The 22,430-nt window shown below is 37.1% G+C and overlaps 1 protein-coding gene across 1 annotated transcript in view; it reads left to right on the forward strand.

Moving 5' to 3' along the window:
• Nucleotides 1-17,399: 17,399 nt before the first annotated feature.
• The window catches only part of CLSTN2 (calsyntenin 2), a 198,291-nt gene continuing 193,260 nt past the window's right edge, over nucleotides 17,400-22,430 (forward strand). Inside the window, 1 exon segment of the mRNA XM_032225672.1 lies at nucleotides 17,400-17,490. Coding sequence (XP_032081563.1) covers nucleotides 17,400-17,490 — 91 coding nt within the window.

Here is a 22,430-nt window from a genome sequence, read left to right on the forward strand (position 1 = left end):
GTAAACTAGACAGGAAGCAGAACTAGTTGAGCTAATTGTACCTTATTGTAAATCTACATTAACAGAATCTTGCAAGTCTAAAAATACAAACTTAGATTCTTCAGAAGTTTCTTTCTGTGACCAATAAGCCACTGGTGGCTCTGCCTCTCTTCTCTGATTATTTCTTAGGCAGCATTTCATCCACACATTCATTACAGTCTTGGGTGACTTTTATGGTCTATGAGAAATTTTGAAAAAAGTCACCATGTTTATAGTAATATCAGTGCTATGCTCATAGACTCATAACTTGATTTGGTCACTACTTTATGAAGTGTAAACATGATCTTTAAATGAGAAGACAGTAATGACTGTTCTTCATAACAGACAAACCCCTTCTGGTCAAAAATGTTCATTAAATCACTAGGTGTCAACCAGTAGAGCCACTTTTTATAGATTCAGAATAAATAAAAACAAAACTGTCTTATTTATAAGGTTATTTATCCATGTAGTATGGCCATATTGTTATCATTCTCATATTTTCTTCTACTTCTCCTATTGGTATCTTATGATTATATTACTTTGTTGTTTCTATATATACTGAAAGTTTATGCATAGGAGACAAATTCCTTGTGTGTCCAATCACACTTAGCCAATTATCTATTCTATTTTATTCTATTCTATTCCGTCTCCGTCTCCGTCTCCACTCCATTCTCTAAAATCATTTTGAAATCAACACCAATGACAAACCCCTTCTGTCATTAATGCTACCATATGAACTGCATTGATGCAGGAATTAAATTTGACAGTTTTTACATTTTATTTGTGGCCATTATTTTATTGAACTGATGCAAATATTTCAGATGAATTATGAAGTGTTTGGAGTTGTTAGCAATGAACAGTGAAAACAGCATTTTGAAGACAGGTGCATCTTTGGCTTGAGAATGTTTTTTTTTTTTTTTTTGCTGCAACAAAAATATGTTTATTTTCATGAAAGTGAAATATACAAGAAAATCGGTGGAGTGATAACTTTCCATGGAGATGGGAATACTTAATTTTTAACAAGATAAAAATGAAATAGTTTGAGATTATCCTCTTGGAACGGTCAGAGTCACCTTATCGGTTTCAATATCTTAAGCAGAGTTTCAAAGGAATTACAAATCCCATGTGGAATATACTATTCATATAGTTGCTTGAATCTGAAAAACAAAATTCAGAATATATTTGATGTTGGTATGTGAATCTTCACTAGCAGAAAGCGGCATTTCTTTGGTTTCTGTCATCATTATGTTTCCTATTGATCATTGTAGTGAAGGTAAGGTTAAGTAACTCAAACAACTATGATCCTTTGGGTAAACCTTAGGAATAATGCAACAGTAATAGACAATTCTATAAAAGATTGGAAATGTTTTTGATGGACTGAATGCAACAGATAGCTCAAGGGGAGATAAATGTTAGGGATCACATTATTTCATCCAAAACCTATAAAACTGTGCTTATTTCAAATATCCAACTTTCTGTAATATTAGAGATAAAGCTAAAAACAATTTAGTTTTAAATTTATGGTTCTCTTTTTGTCCTCTTTCTCATTTCCTCTACAAATATATTTGAATAAATACAGCAAATGTGGCTCCTTCCAGATTACTCCAAGTAACCCATATTCAAGTTACAAATCCTGCTCCTGAGTAATAAAGTCCCGGGATATTTGTGTTGTTCCCAACACCTCAGTAGCTACTTATGTGGGAACTTGCTGGAAATTGGAAGGTTGTAAAATGCTTGCAGCAATCAGGCCATGTGGCATTTCTGAGTATTTAAGTTTACATGATAGTGCATCTGACATCAATTTTTTTGAATCAAGGATGAGTGGATGAATAAATAGATAGATAGATAGATAGATAGATAGATAGATAGATAGATATTGTAAAAGCCTAATCAAGAGAAAAAGTGATTCTATCTCACTTGCCTGGAAGAAAGCCATTTGTTATGTTGCAGCATTGCCAGAATCTTATGGAAATCTTACATTGACTGAGCCAACATGTGCCTTCCAAGAAATTGTCTCCATTGATCAAAAACTGATTTAATAGTGAATAGTTCAGGTGGTAATATCAATATCAATAGTATCAGTTGTGAGATAATTGAATACTGACACTGTGATGTCAGCTCTCTGAATTGGCTACGAATTCCTTCCATGAATGACACAAAGTTGGTAGATTTGGTCCAGAGTCTATGGAATTCATTGCCTTATGGATTCAGCCCAATTTGTGCATTCAGACCTTATCTAAACTGAGAAATTAGGGCTGACGTGTTCCAATATAGGTTTGCAGCAATTAACTTCAATTGATGCTTCATTTGTCTCTTTTCCCTAGTTCTATTACTAGTCTGTCTCCTACAACATCCCCTCATCCATGGAACCCTGAGGAAAATAGTGTTGGAAATTATTAAAAATAATTTAATAATTAAATTATTAATTATGATTAATAATTAATTTTCACCCATTTTTGTTGCTCTCTAAGAATGAGAATTAATTTTACATTATCTATGGCAAACATGGGTACTTAATAAAGTTGAACAACTTTGTATCTTTTGATTTTAAATCATATGAATTCATATTAATACATTCTTAGAGCAGTATAATGAGACAGTGTGAAATGTATTTAAACATGATAAAACGGATGGCTATGGTATTTCATATCCTTTTTTATATAGAAAATATGGACATACCCATATTAGTTAGAGTTCACAATCTACTCCAAACTCTGCCCGTATTATTTTTCTTGACGGAAGAAAAAACTGGCAATTTCAGAAGTAAATGTTGACATATTTAGAATCTTGCAAGAATGCATCTGTAGCTATATAAATATTTTGTAACTTTATTGGTTGAAATTATAAAATTGCCATATAGATTTTTATGAACCAATAAACAAGACTGTTTAAATTTCTAATAACATTTGACTGCCTGCTGGTAATTAACTTTCACCCTTCACTTCCTTCCTTTCCTACCCTTTCCATTAAAAATTTCAGTTTCTCTAAATATACAGTTTTAATAAACATACTTTATATATTTTTTTTTATATGACCAGAAGTGATTTGCTTAACCACTGTAGTAGAAATGAGATAGCAAGCCTATCATGGTCACATTCTGTTTTACTTAGTGACAGTTACAGGTCCCAATTGTTGCTAAGTGAGAACTACTTGTATCTCCTCTTCTAGTTCCACTTTATATTTTTGTTTGTTATTATTACATATATCTATGAAAAATAGTGATAAAGATATGTAATCCATTTATCTGTGCCTGCCTCAAATTTACTTTTTGGTTTATTTAACTCAAAATTAAAATTAGAAATTGATAGTGAGGACAAGAATGTTTACATTCTTTTTTGTCAGTAAGAACATGGATGCCAAACTTGCTCCATCACATTGTCATCACGTGACATTTCATGACATTTTCCCCATTCACGGAGCTGGGATGGACATGGCCTGCTCATGATGCATTGGGCCCATGGACTGCCAGTTTGACAGCCCTAAGTTAGAAGAACATGAAGAAAAATAGTCCATGATTCTGTGGCTGAGGAAGCCTGAATTCAGACTTTCTAAGACTCACTGAGATAGTTCCAAGTGGAAATTTTATGAATAAACAAGATACTCCATATCCAAAAAAAATATTTTGCAAAAAGTAAAATTGAATAAAAAATGGAAAATTAAAATCTAAAAAAAAAAGTTTCAGTCTATCTTTATTGCATTATAGAATAGTTCTTGCAGTGGAAAAACAACAAAGATGAGCAAATACTCTTTATTATCAAGATCAATATTAGGAATAATCTGTGGATTTAACATTCTTGTTTATATATTATTTATTATCAAGGGTGCAATTTCTTTACAATACATAAGTGGTAAAATAACAGGGTTTAGATTCTTATTGTAACAAAACCAGTCATCACACTTTACAGCACTACCTTACAAGATATTATAGTAAGCAACCCAGCAATACTATTAATATGACAAGTTAATAAAAATAATTCGTGTCTCTTTCATTTTATACATACTAATACCTTTCAGTTTATTCTTCCAAATTCTTTATCTTATTTACAATCAAGACAATATACTGAAATTTCACATTTTCCTAAAAATACATAAATGTAACTCTTTAAGTGATTTTGTGAAAAAAAATGGTTATACCTGTAGGATGCATTATAAGAAGAATACTGATATACTGCAATTATTATGGTGCTATTGTTTATTTTTACAACTAAAATAAAAATAATTGTAGATTCTTTAGTTTACCTTTATTACATACTAGAATGTTTGAGTATGAGATATTTTCTTATCTCCAGTATTTACCAACATGAAACAAATGGCATCTGTTGCAACATGCATCTGTTACTGGTGTTATTTTTCACTATTTCTCCTATGACATCATGATGAACCCTGGTGATGCAGTGGTTAGACTGCCGTATTGCAGGCTAATTCTTCCAACTGCCAGCAGTTCAATCCATCTTCTGAGATCAGTAAAATGAGGACCCAGATTGTTGGGGGCAACGTGCTGACACTATAAACTGCAAAGACAGGGCTGTAAAGCAACATAAAGCAGTATATAAGTCTAAGTGCCATTGCTATTAGGAGAGGCTGCGTATGTCCTAAATGAAATGTATTGGATGAAGAGCATAAAATTAAATAAAATCTTATCAGAAAGGTGTCTGAAATGAATAGTTCTTGAGTTTGACTGAAGGGACCTACACTACATCCTGAAGTGCTTACTTCAAGAAGCAAACATTACAATCTGGTAGCAGTCCTGGATTCATTACTGTTGCTAGATATCGAAGTTATGACTAGATGTAGCTAATGTTTGAGGCTAGCATCTTAATCATTTCTGGATAAGTATTACTTGAATCATGCATTTATAATCTTGAATAAAAAAGTGTGATTGATAAAACATTTTTATGTCAATTGTCCAGTTTTGAAATACTTGAGACTTCAATTGATGGTAGAGAAGTTAAAGCTTTCTCTATTATTTAGGGATAATTATTAATGATTAATTTTCCTTGGAATTATATATAAATGTAATGACAAAAATATAATTAAGTAACAAGGTTATCTATAGATGGACTTATAGATGGACATATATTGATTTTTGTATAGTTACAAGAAATAGTCAGCTCTAATAATTTTGAGCTAGTTTCTGACTCCTTTTTTTAAAAAAAAATCTTCCCAAGAAGTTGTGCATGATTTTTGTTGTTATTAGTCATGTCCACATGTCCCATGTCCCATGGACAATGTTCTTCCAGGCCTTCCTGTCCTCTACCATCCTCTAGAGTCCATTTAAGCTCATGTTGACTGCTTCAGTGACTCCATTCAGCCACCTCATTATCTGTCCTCCCCTTCTTGTTTTTCCCTCAATTGTTCCCAGCATTAGGCTCTTCTCCAGTGAGGCCTTCCTTCTCATTATGTGGCCCATATGTGGCTTATTATTATATTTGAGTTTCATCTTCAGGATATGACCTTCTAAAGAGCAATCAGGGTTTATCTTCTCTAGAACTGACCAGTTTGATCATCTTGAAGTCCAAGGGACTTGCAGGAGTCTTCTCCAGCACCATAGTTCAAAGGCCTCAATTCTTTGGCGCTCAGCCTTCCTTATGGTCCAACCTTCCCAGCCATACATTGCAACTGGGAAAACCATAGTCTTGACTATACACACTTTTTTTGGTGGAGTGATGTGCATGTGTATATTACTGCTTAAGGTTATCAACTAATGTTGAACTGAATTTTAAACTTTAAAGGAAACATTAGTTTCATTCAGTCTTTTCTAATTAATACCATCTTTTTGATTTTTATTGTAAAACTGTAATCTGTCCATATTTATTTGTAAAACACAGAACTAAAAATGTTGTAACATTAATAAAGTAATAAAAAAATTACTGACTGAGTAGTTCATTAGCATACAGAAACCCCTAAACCAATCTGCATAATGCTGTTCTAGATCAGACTGTATAATTTATAGGAAAGTAGAGATGCTACAATTACAAGAACATCTTTGGTAAAACCAACACACTTAACCAAGCTGCAGTCCCAATATTGTTATCACTGTTTTGATGTGTGCTTCATTTTTCAGAAGGTTGAAATGGATTGTTTTTCTTATATTGGTTTTATTTGTTTTTCTGATGGGCTGATTGAAGATATAAATCTACATTACTGACACCATTAGATTAGTACTCCAAACCATAGCTGTTTATATCTCATCTGAGTGACCGTCATCTATCTATTATCAATCATTTTATATTTGTCCACATGGGGTTTTTTTGTAAAGCAATAAAGCATAAAACATTATTTTCTTGGGCATTATGAAATTATACCAGTATCATTGCCACTAAAGTGATAATCATCCTCCAGCAATTTTCTATTCAAAAGTAACATTACAGGTGTATTTATAGTGGATCTTCATTACCTTAATTATTGGTTATATTCTATCAGTTTAGAAATATTTTAAATACATCATCTTACACTTACAGCATGTACTATGATTTCTTTTTCTAGTTGTTTATATGATATTCTGATAATATTCATGATCAAAGTTGCCCACAGTTCGGCGGAGACTCTTGTTGCTGCCTGGCACTCGGCAGCATCGGAGTCTCTTGACCGGATTGCGCCACTACGGCCCCTCTGGGTCGGCGGATCCCGGAGGCCTCCTTGGTTCACCGAGGAGCTCCGGGAGATGAAGTGCCGGAGGGGACGCCTAGAGCACTTGTGGAGGTCCGATAGGTCCGAATCGAACCGAGCACTTCTGACAGCATGCACCAAGGAATACATCCGGGCACTAAGGACAACTAAAAGAACACACATTGCCACCTTGGTTGCGTCCACCGAGTCCCGCCCAGCCGCCCTGTTTAGGATAACCCGCTCCCTCCTAAATAGGAGGGAGGCAGGGGACCCCTTACAGGGTAAGGCTGAGGAGTATGTCCAGTTCTTGGCGGACAAAGTTGCTCGGTTTCGGTCGGACTTGGACTCCACTCCTGCAGATCCAGCCGAGACACAGGGGGATAACTTGGCAGACCATCTCTGGGTTGAGTTTCAGGATGTTGCCTCCGGGGATGTGGACAAGGCTATGCGAGCTGTGAGTGCCTCCACCTGTATACTGGACCCGTGTCCCTCCTGGCTGGTTGCCAACAGCAGTGAGGTGACACGAGGCTGGATCCAGGCGGTCGTTACCGCCTCCCTTCGGGAGGGGCACTTCCCCGCCGCACTTAAAGCGGCGGTGGTGAGACCCCTCCTGAAGAAACCATCCTTGGATCCAGCCGTTCTTAATAACTACCGTCCAGTCTCCAACCTTCCCTTTGTTGGGAAGGTTGTTGAGAAGGTGGTGGCCTTCCAGCTTCAGTGTACCTTGGAGGAAGCTAGCTATCTTGACCCCTTCCAGTCCGGCTTCAGGCCCGGCTACAGCACATAAACCGCTTTGGTCGCATTGACCGATGATCTCTGGAGAGCCAGAGATGGAGGCCATGCGTCCATCCTGGTTCTCCTTGACCTCTCAGTGGCTTTCGATACCATCGACCATGGTATCCTTCTGCGACGACTGCGGGAGGTGGGAGTGGGAGGCACTATTTTGCAGTGGTTCTCCTACTTCTCAGACAGGTCGCAGTCGGTGTTGGTGGGGGGGCAGAGATCGTCCCCGAGGCCCCTAACTTATGGGGTGCCGCAGGGCTCGGTCTTATCCCCCCTACTATTCAACATATACATGAAACCGCTGGGTGAGATCATTCGGAGGCACGGAATAAAATACCATCAATACGCGGACGATACACAGTTGTATCTGTCCGCCCCGTGCCAACTCAATGAAGCGGTGGACGTGATGAACCGGGGTCTTGAGGCCGTTAGGGACTGGATGAGAGCTAACAAACTGGTACTCAACCCAGACAAGACCGAGTGGCTGTTGTGTTTTCCTCCCAACAATTTGGCCAACGTTCCATCACTCAGGCTGGGGGGGTCAAAATTTATACCCCTCAGACAGGGTCCGCAACTTGGGAGTCCTCCTGGACCCACAGCTGACTTTTGACCATCATTTGTCAGCTGTGACCAGGGGGGCATTTGCCCAGGTTCGCCTGGTACGTCAGTTGCGGCCCTACCTGAATCGGGAGGCCCTCACAACAGTCACTCGAGCCCTTGTGATCTCTAGGCTGGAATACTGCAATGTGCTCTACATGGGGCTGCCCTTGAAGAGCATCCGGCGACTTCAGCTAGTCCAGAATGCGGCCGCGCGAGTGATCGTGGGCGCACCACGGTTCGCCCACATAACACCGATCCTCCGTGAGCTGCGCTGGCTACCTGTTGATCTTCGGGTGCGCTTCAAGGTGCTACTTACCATTCATAAAGCCCTCCATGGTAGTGGATCTGACTATTTGAGAGACCGCCTTCTGCCAATTACCTCCCTGCGTCCCATCAGATCGCATAGAGTAGGCCTCCTCCGAATTCCATCTGCCAGTCAGTGCCGACTGGCGACTACGCAGAGGAGAGCCTTCTCAGTTGCAGCTCCGACGCTTTGGAACGATCTCCCCGTGGAGATTCGCACCCTCACCACCGTCCAGACCTTCCGCACAGCCCTCAAGATCTGGCTATCCCGTCAGGCCTGGGGATAAGACCCTAACCTTGCCCCACCCGAATGCTGTATGAATGTTGTGTTTTACTGGTTTATTTTTTTATTCACATTTTTCTTTTTTTCTTGTGTTCTGTCTTGCACTCCCTCCCTATTAATTGTAAGCCGCCCTGAGTCCCCTCAGGGAAAAGGGCGGCCTATAAATGTCAAATAAATGACTAAATGACTAAATGATCTGTCTGCTTCCTAGGATGATTGATAATTCTTTCATTCTTGAAATATCTAGAGTCTAGGTAACGTTTATTTTAATGGATCTCTCCTGTATTTCTTTCTACCAAAATCCCTGATAAATAGAATCCTCAAGAATATCTACAGTTATAGCTAACTGCACCATTATTATTTTGTGGTGCCCTTAGTAGCCATGGATTTTGTTCCTGTTGCATTTTGCTTATCAAATTTATTAATAAATAAATATCACCGGTCCTGTGATATCTGTTATCTATCCATCAAAGACAGGCATACCTCCCAGACCTCTCCTTCCTTCTTCTTACTATGGATGTTTGATATGAGACTCCCTTAGGCCTACCATCGATGAATATTCTTGTTTCTCAGAGGTCTTCCACAACAGTAATGTATCTAAATATTTGCAGAATATACAAAAGGTAAAATTAAAGAATATTAGAGAAATATCAAGGATACATTGCTTCAAAGACAAAATTCGATTAATATGAAACTGAGGAGACTTGAAATGTTTCCTTTTGTGTGGCCTGCAAAAATTAGCTACATATTTTTCAGACTATGCAAAAGGGAAAATTCTAATACCATTCAGTTTAATATTCATTCCATTTTGGCATTGAAGCAATGTTTGATATTTCTTTGTACATTCTGTAACATTTTTTCTTCTGTTCTACAGTTAGTGATCTATTATTTCTTTTTGATCCTCTTATGAAACATTTTATAATGGCTTTCACCATAACTCACCATCTTCAACCGATTACTGTTCATCTTATTTCTCTGAAAACAACATTCTAGTAGCAGTCATTTCATTGCATAAGAGACCTTATGTGCCTTAAACTGAAATTTGCTTCCCCCACTCTTTTTCAGTGAGACAATGTAGTACTTCTCTCAGATAGTTCCTTTCTTCCAAAGTCTTCATTAATATAAGACACTTTAATTATTATTTTTTTACTAAATCCTTTAACACTAGTTGAGAGGTCATTCTGTTCTCTAAGTGTTCAAAGAACTCTTGCTTTCTATTTATATTAGATTTCATGATTTCAGAGAATTCTGTACCTATTTTTGGTTTTCAGTAACCATCCAGCAATTTCTGCATAGATAACTGCAGCCCCAAGCTTTGCTACAAGCCCAATAAGCAACTGTGCTGTCTCTGGAGCATCTTGAGATCACTCTGTCAAAATTAAGAACAGTACTTTATCAAGTATTATTGTCTGAACTTCTTTTCTCAAAGTAATGCACTCTTTGGAAAATACTACTTTCTTCAACCACTTTATTTAGTTCTATATTTTCCTCAGATAAATTACTAGTTACTGATCCATGCATGGCAATAAAATAAATACTGATTATTTATTTGTAAGTGAAGTTTGTATATGTGTCAGGCCTCTTGGGTAAATCAGACATGAAACATGAGCAGTTGAGCTAAATTTACTTTATTGTCAGGCTACAACATCTTGCAAGCCTGAAAATAGGAAACACTCACTTTTGACAGTTTGATGTGTTAAGGACAGTCCTTTTTAGAATTTCATTCTTTGCCCGTTATTCAGTTGGAGCTTATTTTATCTGATTGTTCCTATGCATCATCTCTTCTCGTCATCCCTTAAGACCATTCCTACATATCATTACATTCATGAAAACCATAAGAAGTGGTATTCAGCAGGTTCTGACCAGTTCTGGAGAACTGATAGTAGAAATTTTGAGTAGTTTGAAGAACCGATAAATACCACCTCTGACTGGCCCCGGCCCCATGTATTCTCTGCGCCCCTAATCCCAGCTGATTAGGAGGGAATTGGAATTTTTCAGTATCCTTCCCCTGCAGTGGTGTGGGAATGGAGATTTTACAATATCCTTCCTCTGCCACACCCACCAAACCATGCCCATTAAGCCGCATCCACCAAGCCACACCCACAGAACTAGTAGTAAACATTTTTGAATCTTACGACTGAAACCCACACATATATTCCACTCAGGATCAGGGAACTGATAGAATTCACCTGAAGCTATACTAGCTATGGATACCATGTATCTGGTAGGCTTCTGGAACACAACTATGTGAGCTCCAGAAGATTTCAAATGGGTTTCCTGCAAGTATACATCAACAATTTAGAGGTGGGATTTTTTTTTTTTTGTTAACTGCTTGAAAGCAGAGGCTGGGGTTTATAGTGTAAGACTTAAGAAAAACATACCCAGAAAAATACTTAGAATGTAAATTTTGGTTTCAGGAAGGGCTAGGAGGACTATGTTTAATAAATACATGTTTTTGCACCAGCATCAAAACAGATTTCAACAAATTTCCTTTGGTTTCTGCTTTAACTTTTTTTCCTATATCTGCAGGAAAGTGATAAACTTTCTAAACCATTTTATATTGTCATTAGCCTGATGATTTTATTAAAAGCATCATTTCTAACCTGCCTAAATTCTTGAAATATGTAGAGTATATAATCATAATCTAGTTGGAATCTGTGCTTGGGTAGTATTAATAACTATTTAATTACATTTTAGACACAAATATCCACAATAGAAAAAATGAAAGAGAGTTCAGCTCCTTTATCAATATTTTATTTTATTTTTTAAAAATTTCTATAAACAATGGTTAATATAGTCTTGAAGCATTCTTGATGATGTCTATGAGATACTAATTGAGATAGACCTCAGTATCAATCTGCTATCTGATGGTTCCAATCTTGATTAGAAAAATGACTGCTCGTGCTTCTTGAATGCTGTGTAAATTTTGTTGCTTTACCCCTACCTGTGAACAGTAGGATGAACAGTGAAATTGATTACTCAGTCTTCCTGTGCCTAGTCTAGGAAAATCCATAATGAAATAACTCAGCAAGTGTCATGTCATCTGTTGGAATCTTTAATCCTTTAACGGAAAATAAACACATAGTATATTTTAATCTGAATATTTGAATAGAAAAAATTACATAATTAAAGTTTCAGAAGTTATTAAATAACTGATTAGTAATGGCATATGATATCATGACTCATAGAATATTATATATAATATTCGTTGACTTTTTAAAATTGACATATTAAAGTACTTAGAGATTGTTTTTCTACCGAGTAGGTCCCTTCAGGCAAGATACCTTCTTAAAAATGCTTTTCAGTCATAACAAAACATTATTTGAAGTGAGTCAGCCAATTCAGAATAGTGCATAGATCCTTCAGAAGCCATCTGAGATGGAATAAAAGAATACAGTTTTTATTGACTTTTGTAAAATATGAAAGGGATCAACTTTTTAAAAGTTCAGAGTTTGAGTATTCTTTAGGATAATTTAAGTTTTAGAAATCTGTTTGTCAATGGGTGAGTCATGATAGGATCTCTCTCTCTCTCTCTCTCTCTCTCACACACACACACACACACACACACACACACCTACCTTATTAAGTATACAGCATAGTTAAAGAATGACAATTTATTCTACACTAAGATATTTATACTAATGTAAAAATGGGCTAATATATACAATTGTCAAATTATTTTACAAACACATGCACACAAACATATACCAACTCTGGAATCCTTGATGCTCTCTGAGCTTGAACGTTTGGTTGAAAATGTTTCATTATCCAATGAGGCAATATCATGAGTGTAAATAAATTTGTGTTTTCTTTTTATATAAATGTTGGTATAGGTTTATCTCAAGGTGATTGTTGATATCTCTTTTATATGAATGCTAAACTTTCAGAAATTTCATAGCATTTTTAGATTTGACTTTATCTTAGATGCTTAGTTAAAACTGTGGTTGAATTAGAAGTCTGATTGATACACACCATACTTTTTGGGAACAGATTTTTCACAAACAGATTTTTGGGAAGATGATCTGCAGGGCTTCTACATAGTTATTTTTTAATTCCACATGGCTGCATTATATGAAGGATTGTCTCTCCCCAGTTGTGTTCACCTTTCCCATGAGATCTGGTAGGAGAGTCATACTATGAGTAAAGTAAAGACTGTCATGTAGTAGGCCCAAGGAAGACATTCTGTCTTGATGTCTGCTTTTTAGAATATAATATCACATTATCCCCAACCCTTATGAAAGGCCTTGAAGACTTGATTATTTTCTGGATTTGAAAGTTGGAAATATGACATAGAAATGTGTCTTATTTTTTGTTAAAGAAACCAACTTTGTATTTTTTGTTTTTACTTCTAACTATCTTGATATTTGATTCATTCATATATTGTCATAGGATTTGGTCTTCCTTCCATATTTCCTTTTCCCATCCCAAAGGCTTTAGCAAATCTATTTTGTAAATCCAGCAAAAAGTCATGATCCAGATGATTTTCTTAGTCATTTTGCTTCACATTTGACATTCCTTCATCAACTTCTTTTTAATATAATCTGTCCATAAAAATATGCATCTATTCTTACATTGTAGCTGTTAATTTGTAGCCTAATTTTTTGAACATTTTCTGGAGTATTTCAAATGCTAAAACATGTTGTATCATTTTGTAAACTCCTGTACTAACCAAAAACCAAAGGGAAATTTTCACTTATATTTTTTTCCTTTTCCTGTTTTGGCTTGATTCTTTAGTGCCATCTACTATACAGTTTCTGAAATAAATAAAGTCTCAAATTTGTGTTATGACTTAACATGGATGAAACAATTTGAATTCCATAAAAACTGTTTATTTTACATAATTATTCCCATGTCTGTATATTCCAAATTTGTACATTTAATTAATTTCTAATTTTCTTGGATACAAGTTTTTTTTTTTTTGTGTGATTTATTTCCAAATCTTTAAATTCTTAAGCTTATAGTTAATTTTTATTTTGTTCAATAAAGAAAGTAAACCCACCAGATGGCTTTTCAAACTTATTGTTTCTAAAGATCTCTAATAGGCTTAAATTAGTTAAATAGGCAATTTCTGAAAATGATTAGAAAGTCAGGTTAATGAACCCAATGTCCTTTAAAAGGCTCCACTGTGGTTGTTAGCACGATGGCTGATGCCAGCACTGGACTCCACAGAAGTCTGCTGTCCTGCAAACTCTTTCCAAGAAGCAATTGTAGATACTCTCCTGGTCTCTCTCTATTCAGAGAAGTTCCAAAGAACGGCTCTGAATCACTTATTTGGTCTTTGTCACAGTCATCATGCAAAGCATAATACAAGGTACAATGAGAGAATTAGAGTGTTTCTGAATTCTTTAATAGTGTTAGTGAAATATTTTATGCAGGACAATATCCTGAAGAGATTTTTCTGCTGTCTTATGAAAAATGAGGATGGTATCTTAGAGGCAGCATATGAGCCAAACATAAATGACTATATATATATATATATATATTGTACGTACGTATATATACCACATATATGTATACCATATATATAGTTGGTAGCTCTAATTTTACTCCTGTGAGTAAAGCTCTAATTTTACTCTGTGACTTTTTAAATATAGCAACTACTGAAAGAACAAGCAATTAGCTAACATTTCCTTTGTGGAAATTTGAAAAACATATGTTAAAAAGTCCTTCAGCATAGACCAAAATATTTCCTGCATGTCTGAGGTAAGTGCAATGTGTATATTAGTGGATTAATTCTGAATTATCAAGAAATTATTGTTTTATTCTATTAAGATTACATTTCAGTTACAACTTTGGAATTGATCTGTGGAATATATTCCGGAGCTCTGTGGGACCTGTAATACTGATGTCACAGGTTACACAATTTTATTGTGATAAAGATCTGTCCATGATTTTAGACAGGACTCTGCCAATAGGAACTTTAAGCTCTATTTTGTTTTACATTCCACATCAATGAAACTAGTAGTGTTGTCTATCCCCACATATATGCCTAGGATAGGATGGTTGTTGGCAGCTAAACAACAGAGTGGATTGTTGTTAGCAATAGCTCCAGGAAAGAAGTAGACAAAATTCATGGCTGGGAAATTTGAACACTCTGCTGTAAATAGTTCAGTTTTCCCCTAATATACTTGTAAATAGTGAAAGGAAGAAAACAAGATATCATAATCTCTGTCTTTGTGAAGCAACTGTTGTTCTTAAAATCTTAGAAACACCCAGCCGCAGGCGAGCCACCAGTCACACTGTGATGCCATTGTATATGCTCCAAACGAATAAACATGTTCCAGGTCCCTTAAAACAGTGGTCCCCAACCTTTTTATCGCCGCGGACCAGTCAGCCTTTGATAATTTTACCGTGGCCCGCTGAGCGGGCGCAGGGGTGGGGGGGGCGTTGTTCGTGACAACACATTGATTGTTTATATATCAGATTGTTTTGATTAAACAACTTTTATTTTATTGTATTTAAACATGCCTTACAAAATAAAATACAATTACATAAATATAAAGTGCTTTAATATGCCCCCCCCACCCGGACAGACTTATGTTCCTCAAAGACCATCCTGAACCCTCAACCCGGACCCTCAAACTTTCTGCCCGCCCTCCCCCTCCCCACCACATTCCGCGGGCAAAGAACAGAGCGCGTGCGCGCGAATGCCGTGGAGAGAGAGAAAATAAATATATATATATATAAATATATAACTGTTTGGGAGTAAAAGCGGGGAGGCGCACCCGGCCGGGGGGGGAGGAGGAGGAAGGAGGGTGGGAAGGAAGCTGGCAAGCGAAGAACAGAAAGTAATTAGCAAGGATTAAAACAACCTGCCAGAAAAAGGAGAGGGGGGAAAAAAAAACACCAGATCTGACGGCTAGTGCAGCCTCCACCGGAGGGTCTGCAGAAACACACACCGCCAGTCCTGTCCTTCCTTTCCAACCAGTCTCTCTCCGCGCGTGCATACACACACACACACACACCCGCCGGCAGATATGCACGCACACACACTTTTTTTTTTGCAATTGGCAGAACTACGATTTTCTTTCTTTTAAAAAAAAATAATTAAATGGAGGTGGGGGGGGGTGTGGAGAGAAAGGGAGAGAAGCGGACACATAAAACCGAGCCGCACTCGCGAACCACAGCATGCATCTGGGTGACAGGGAGAAAGCAGGAAAAGCCGAGGAGAGAGCTTTAGGAGCTTTAGCGGAACAAACGGTGGTGGTGGAGGAGGAGGAAGAGGGTGGCGATGATGATTGGGGGAGGTTTGAAAAAGCAGATCCAAGCGCAAAAGTTACTGAGTCATTTCAGCGGCGGCCGGAACAGTTTTCTTGACTTCCTCCCTCCCTCCCTCTCTCTCTCCTCTCTCACTCTCTCACTCTCTCTTTCCCTGGCGATGGATCGGTGCGGGAGGGGGGGAGAGAGAAGGGAGGAGATGGCGAGGGAGGGAGGGAGAGAGAGCCGAGGGTGGGACCAAAGGGGGGGGAGAGAAATGCATTTAAGAGGAGCAGATTTAAAAGAGCGATCATGGCCCCCGGCCGCTGCGCGGCCCGGTGCCAGGTACTCCACGGCCCGGCACCGGTCCGCGGACTGGGGGTTGGGGACCACTGCCTTAAAACATGGTCATCCTAGGTCTCTTCTAGTTTTTGCACCACATAGAAAACCCACTCTTCTAATTAACAAGTAAACTATATGGAGATGAAAGTATTTTAGATTAAGAAAAAAACTATGCAGTATTCTGAAAAGTGTTTTTTGTCTCATTTGTGGAAGGAAACAGAACTAATTGAAATTTATGGAGAAATTAAATAAGATGAAAAACTGTATTGTGAAGAGTTGCCTATTGACCTGTGAAAACGTAGATGATCATTTTCTGAATAGCTGTTCATTGCAAGTAGTATTTTGTGAGAGCTGTTGATTGCTGAGTAAAGGTGCTTGAAGGCTGGAAGTATTGCTTCCCGCTGAATACTTGGAGACTGAAGAGGAATATAAAAAAGTCAAGTTCCAGGGAATGAGCTTACCAAGAGAATAAACAGCAATTTGGCTGAACTACTTAACTATGTTTTTTTTTAAAGACTGTTGCTATAAACAAGGAAAATCTGCTATTCAGAGCTCCCAAAAATCAAGTTTAAATAATTTAGATGTAATACAATAGTATAATTTAATATACTTTCTTAAATGGGAAGTAAATTTTTATTTATATAGACCTCATTAAACCTCATATTCATTTCTTCAGACCAAATTATTCCTACTTCAATATGTTTGGTTGGTCTGTGACCTGCCAAAAATATTCATGCATATTTCTTACATAATTTATAGTATTTACACAATTTATGTCCCATCTGATTTCATGGATTCTGAGTGGCTCATATAAAAATCAATTTAAAATAATCTCCATTAAGACATAATTAAGAACAGCAACATTATGGCATTTATTATCCTCTGGAGTGCTTCATATTCTAGGGCAAAATGTAGTATGATTTCAAATACATCTGATTTATTCAAACTCTAACTATGCTGATTGGTAAAATTGATAATTCATTTAATTCATTCTTCAATTTTCTGACATAGGGTTTTGTAAGACGAAGGTACAGAGCCAGTTTTGATTTGATGATGCAAATCAAATAATACTACATTGTGCCAAAGGAGATCAAATGGTATGAAATTTAGATCCATTGTTTCTATGCATAGGGAATTTTGGTCTTCAGGCAGGTTTTCTCCAAAGCTGACAAGCCATAGAACAGTGATGGCGAACCTTTTAGACACTGAGTGCCCAAACTGCATACATGCACATGCCCAAATGGAAAGGTGCACATGGGCAGACATGGACATGAGCGCACATGAACACATGCGCAGCAGAGACGCAAAGACATGGCAGGAGGTGGGACATCCCAATACCAGCAGTGCAGTAAGAGGTAAGATCTTTTTCTTTCATTGAGTTTCTGTTTCGTCGTTTTCAGGGAAACAGAAGCTCACAAAAGAAACACCACAAGATCTGACCTGGAGCGACGGCACATGTACCAGCAGAGAGAGCTCTGTGTGCCACCTCTGTCATACAGGCTATAGGTTCGCCATCACAGCCATAGATGATAAGCAGCTCCTAATTTGTTAATAGGTGGTCTATTTCTCATGTAAACATGTCAGCTTCACCATTGCTTATTTGATTTGTTTAAGCACTGGAAGAATGGAGGAAATAGGGAATAGAGTTGCAAATAGCCAAAATAGCCTTGATCAAATTCAGGTGAATTTTATACTGGAAATGTAATGATTGGAAAGTCTGGTCATCTAAAGATAAGCAAATGTTCTGTAATCTAGATCTGAATTACTTTCTTATTTAGAGTTAATCTGCAGAAAATGTACTTTGAACATAGTTTCTAAGCAGTAGGATGTTGGGTATTTTTTTCCTGTCATAGATTTTGCAATATGGATAAGGCCAGGATAGATATATTCAAATTTTCTTTCCTGTTTCATTTCTACTGAATCTTTCAGGAAAATCGACCAATATGCTGGCATGACAGAACAGTTGCTGGTTGTAAAAAGTGTTGTGAAGTGAATATATGAAGTGGACCAGAAAACGGCTCGTAAATCCATTAAATAACATAAACAAGTTAGAAGGGACTGTGGAGGTCTTCTAGTACAACCCCCTGCTTAGGTGCCTAGACCACTTCAGATAAATGTTTATACAATCACTTCTTAAAAATCTCCAATGATGGAGCATCCACAATTTACGGAGGCAAGTTGTTCCGTTGATTAACTGTTCTTAGAACAAAGAGAGTACATAGATCATAGAAAATTGAATAGATTGACCTTGGTGGTCTTCTAGTCCAACCCCCTCCTCAGGCAGGAAATCCTACACAATTTCAGTCAAATGGTTGTATAATCTCTTCTTAAAAACTTCCAATGATGAAGCACCCACAATTTACAGAGGCAAGTTGTTCCATTGATTAATTGCTCTAACTGTTAGGGAATTTCTCCTTAGTTCTAAGTTGCTTCTCTCCTCGATTGGGTTCCACCCATTGCTTCTTGTCCTACCCTCAGGTGCTTTGGAGAATAGTTTGACTCCTCCTTCTTTGTGGCAGCCCCTGAAATATTGGAACACTGCTATCATGTCTCCCCTAGTCCTTCTTTTCATTAAACTAGATATACCCAGGTCCTGCAACCGCTCTTCATATTTTTTAGCCTCCAGTCCCTTTATCATTTTTGTTTCTCTTCTCTGCACTCTTTCTAGAATTTCAACATCTTTTTTACACTGTGGCGACCAAAATGAATGCAGTATTTCTAGTGTGGCCTTAACCAAGGCATTATAAAGTGGTATTAACACTTGATATGATCTTGATTCTATCCTCTGTTTATGCAGCCTAGAACTTTGTTGGTTTTTTTGGCAGCTGCTGCACACTGCTGGCTAGATAGTGTCCAATGTTCAAATGAAGACAAGAAGATGTTTAAACTCTGCCTATGAGACATTACTGTCTAAAGGATTGATAAAGGACATTTAATTTAATTTCTGAAAATTTACAGAGTCCCTACAAATTGCCCAAAAATCACTCTGGACTTACTAAAGTCAAACTGAGAAGAGTATTCATAGGGGCATGTCCTAATACAATCCCTTCCATAGGTTACAGGGTTGATATTCAGGTATTCCTTTCTAAGGATATCTTTGTCCATGTGGTTGTAGAAAGGTGCATTCAGTTGGCCATGTGTTGATTAATATACTATTATCTAATATACTGCTGATATTATTGGGATCAGTGGTGGTATCCTACTGGTTCGGACTGGTTCAGCCAAACCAGTAGTAGTTGGCTTCACTGAAGGCTCCGGAAAACCGGCCCTATGAGCAAACTAGAAGTCACCATTCCCAAACTTACGGATTCCCTGTAACTTTGTTTTTTGTGCTCCAGAGGCTTTAGGGCGGGGGAGGCTGTTTTCATCCTCCCTAGGCTCCTAGAAAGCCTCTGGAGCCTGGGGAGGGTAAAAAAACTGTGCCAAAAGCGGGGAGAGGGGTGCTGGTCGCACATGCACATAGCATTATGGGTGTGGCACACCTGGTCATGACCCCCTGCGCTCTTCCCGCTTTTGGCATAGGAGCCAAAAAAGGTTCGCTATCCCTGCTATAGGACAACGTGTTTTCTCTGATTCTCTTTAAAAAAGTGACAGTCTTTGAACATTACAAAGTTTTTATATAGTTCTTGCATAAAGATTTGGCCTATTTAAAGGAAGGAAATTGTTCCCACCAACTTTGTTGTTCATCCTCAGTCTCTGTATATGTGAGTCAAGATTGCTTTATGCCTAAAATATTCAAAATAGTGCAATTCTTATTTATGCCATGGTGGTGCAATATTTGGAGTTCAGTACTACAGGCTACTTCTGCTGATCACCAACTGCCAGCAGTTTGGCAGATCGAATCTCACCAGGCTCAAGGTTGACTCAGCCTTCTATCCTTCCGAGGTCAATAAACTGAGGACCAAGATTGGTGGGGCAATATCCTGACTCTGTAAACCGCTTAGAGAGAGCTGTAAAGCACTGTGAAGCAATATATAAGACTAAGGGCTATCGCTATTGCTATACCAAGGCTAATTTGCAAAAACTACTGAAAGTTAATATTTGTAATGGAAAAGCCATTACAAGCCTATCCTAAGGGCAGAAGAAAAGTCCTTTGAGAAAAAGCTGAAAGGGACAGTATATTCTGAATAAATAATATGTAGAGAGAATTGTTTTTCTCTCCCTTAGGCTCTACTGCCTCATTTTGCATAACAATAATGCTATCAACTTGCATGTTTGAAGCACTCAACAAAATGTAACCTACTATGGCAATTTATAGTACGATTAACAATAGGTTTTTGGGTGTGGCAGGGGAACATCAAAGGCAATATTTGCTTTTCCATAGCTTTTCTCCAGGTCATATAAGATTATCTTGCGTAATTAAGATAATTCATTTGACATTTAATCTCCCACATGATGGCTATTAATATTCTGCAGTAGAATGCTAAAGAAGTCTCAAATGCAACAAGGACAGGAAAATTACAATCTAAATTTAATGAATAGCATACTTTTTCAATTTTTTATAAATGCCATAATTATGAATATCCAAAATAATTGAAAGAAAACAGGTGAGAAAGGGAACACTAAAATGTATACATTCTGAGCTGCTGGATATAGTTCTTGCCTAATACAATTGTTAATTTGGCAGGTTAAAATATTATAAGCCCTTGAAGAGATATATTCTGTTTCAGAAATCTAAAGACCTTAAAAGCGGAAATACCATGAAAGTTAGCTATGGAATATAGGATCTAAGACAACATAGCTAGTGGTATTATGTTCATAGTGCTTGCTTTATTACTTTATTAATTTCATTGTTATGAAATTAAATGGGTTTTGCCATCCTCATTTTATTATAATAACTAAGATAATCTGATTATAAAACACCATTGTCCTTTACAGTCATCCGGAAAAGAAGAATATCACAGTAAATTTCAACCCAAGTTTAGCAATAGTTAGGCTTATATACCGCTTCATAGGGCTTTCAGCCCTCTCTAAGCGGTTTACAGAGTCAGCATATTGCCCCCAACAACAATCTGGGTCCTCATTTTACCCACCTCGGAAGGATGGAAGGCTGAGTCAACCTTGAGCCTGGTGGGATTTGAACAGCCAAACTGCTGAACTGCAGTGCTGAATTTAACCACTGCGCCACCTCGGCTCTTAATTCATATTAATGGCTTAATCCCCTCACAAAGCTAATGCAACCTTTTAAATTCAACTATTTAGACAATATGAAGGGAAATGTTGGCATTCTGGATTTTGCAAAACTACAACTAGAATTTCTTACCTTTGCAATGCTTCCTAGGAATGCTAGGAGTTTTAATTTAGCAATGAGGCAACACTTGGTTATGCATTATGTACAATTTAACACAATTATACTATATTCAGCTATTCATTTATAAATGTGAAGTTATATGTATATAAAGAATGTTAGAAATGTTAGAGTTTAGAAAAATTCAGGTCACACAAAATAGCATCGACGTTTGTACACCTCTTTATGTTTGTCAAGTAAGTTTCCCCTTCTTGTCATTAGAATAGTCACCAGAACCTGCAGGATATGCAAACAGAGACCCATATTTCAAACAAACTCTTGTAAATATAATATGAATTAATTTAATACTATTTTGTTACCATGATTTAACTTATAGTTGATTACTTCCGAACAGTTCATTGAATGTTGGTATTTCCCAATACATAAAGTATCCAGACACTGTAATATAATTTGACCATAAAACCTGAAGATTTCCCAAGGGACAATTTGCTTCACCAAGACTTTGATCAAAAGATTTCTTCAGAGTCAAGTATCATCCTACTTCTCTTTGTCAGTGCTTGGCAACGTGAGTGATGTTCAGCATTCAAAGAAGCCCATTATATATCCTTGAAAGCATTACCTTGTCAAACTTTCTTGAAGGCTGAAGGCTCTCTATTATGCATGTTATTTATTTTTATATCACCATCTTAGACAAAAATGTGTTTCATTTTACCAAAGTGTTAACTGTTACATATTAAAACAAATATATCAAAAGATCACAATCTTAATATAGAACAACATTTATACCATCAGTTAACAGATTTCTATAGCAAGTCTTCTGAAGTATTTGCTTAGTATAACTACTTGACTCACACATACATCAGAAAAATTGCACTTATCTATTTTGTTTTTATTTTGAATCTGAATTCCCCTTGAATATTGTTCTTAATCTAACACTTAATTGTCCTTGTCTTTCAATTGAAAAATAAAAGTTTAATAAATATTTATGCAGATATCTGGAATAACACTATTCATATTATTGTTCATTCTAACATTTATTTTTTATTT

The sequence above is a fragment of the Thamnophis elegans genome, chromosome 10 (assembly GCF_009769535.1).
Source record: "Thamnophis elegans isolate rThaEle1 chromosome 10, rThaEle1.pri, whole genome shotgun sequence".
NCBI classification, from domain to species: Eukaryota; Metazoa; Chordata; class Lepidosauria; order Squamata; family Colubridae; genus Thamnophis; species Thamnophis elegans.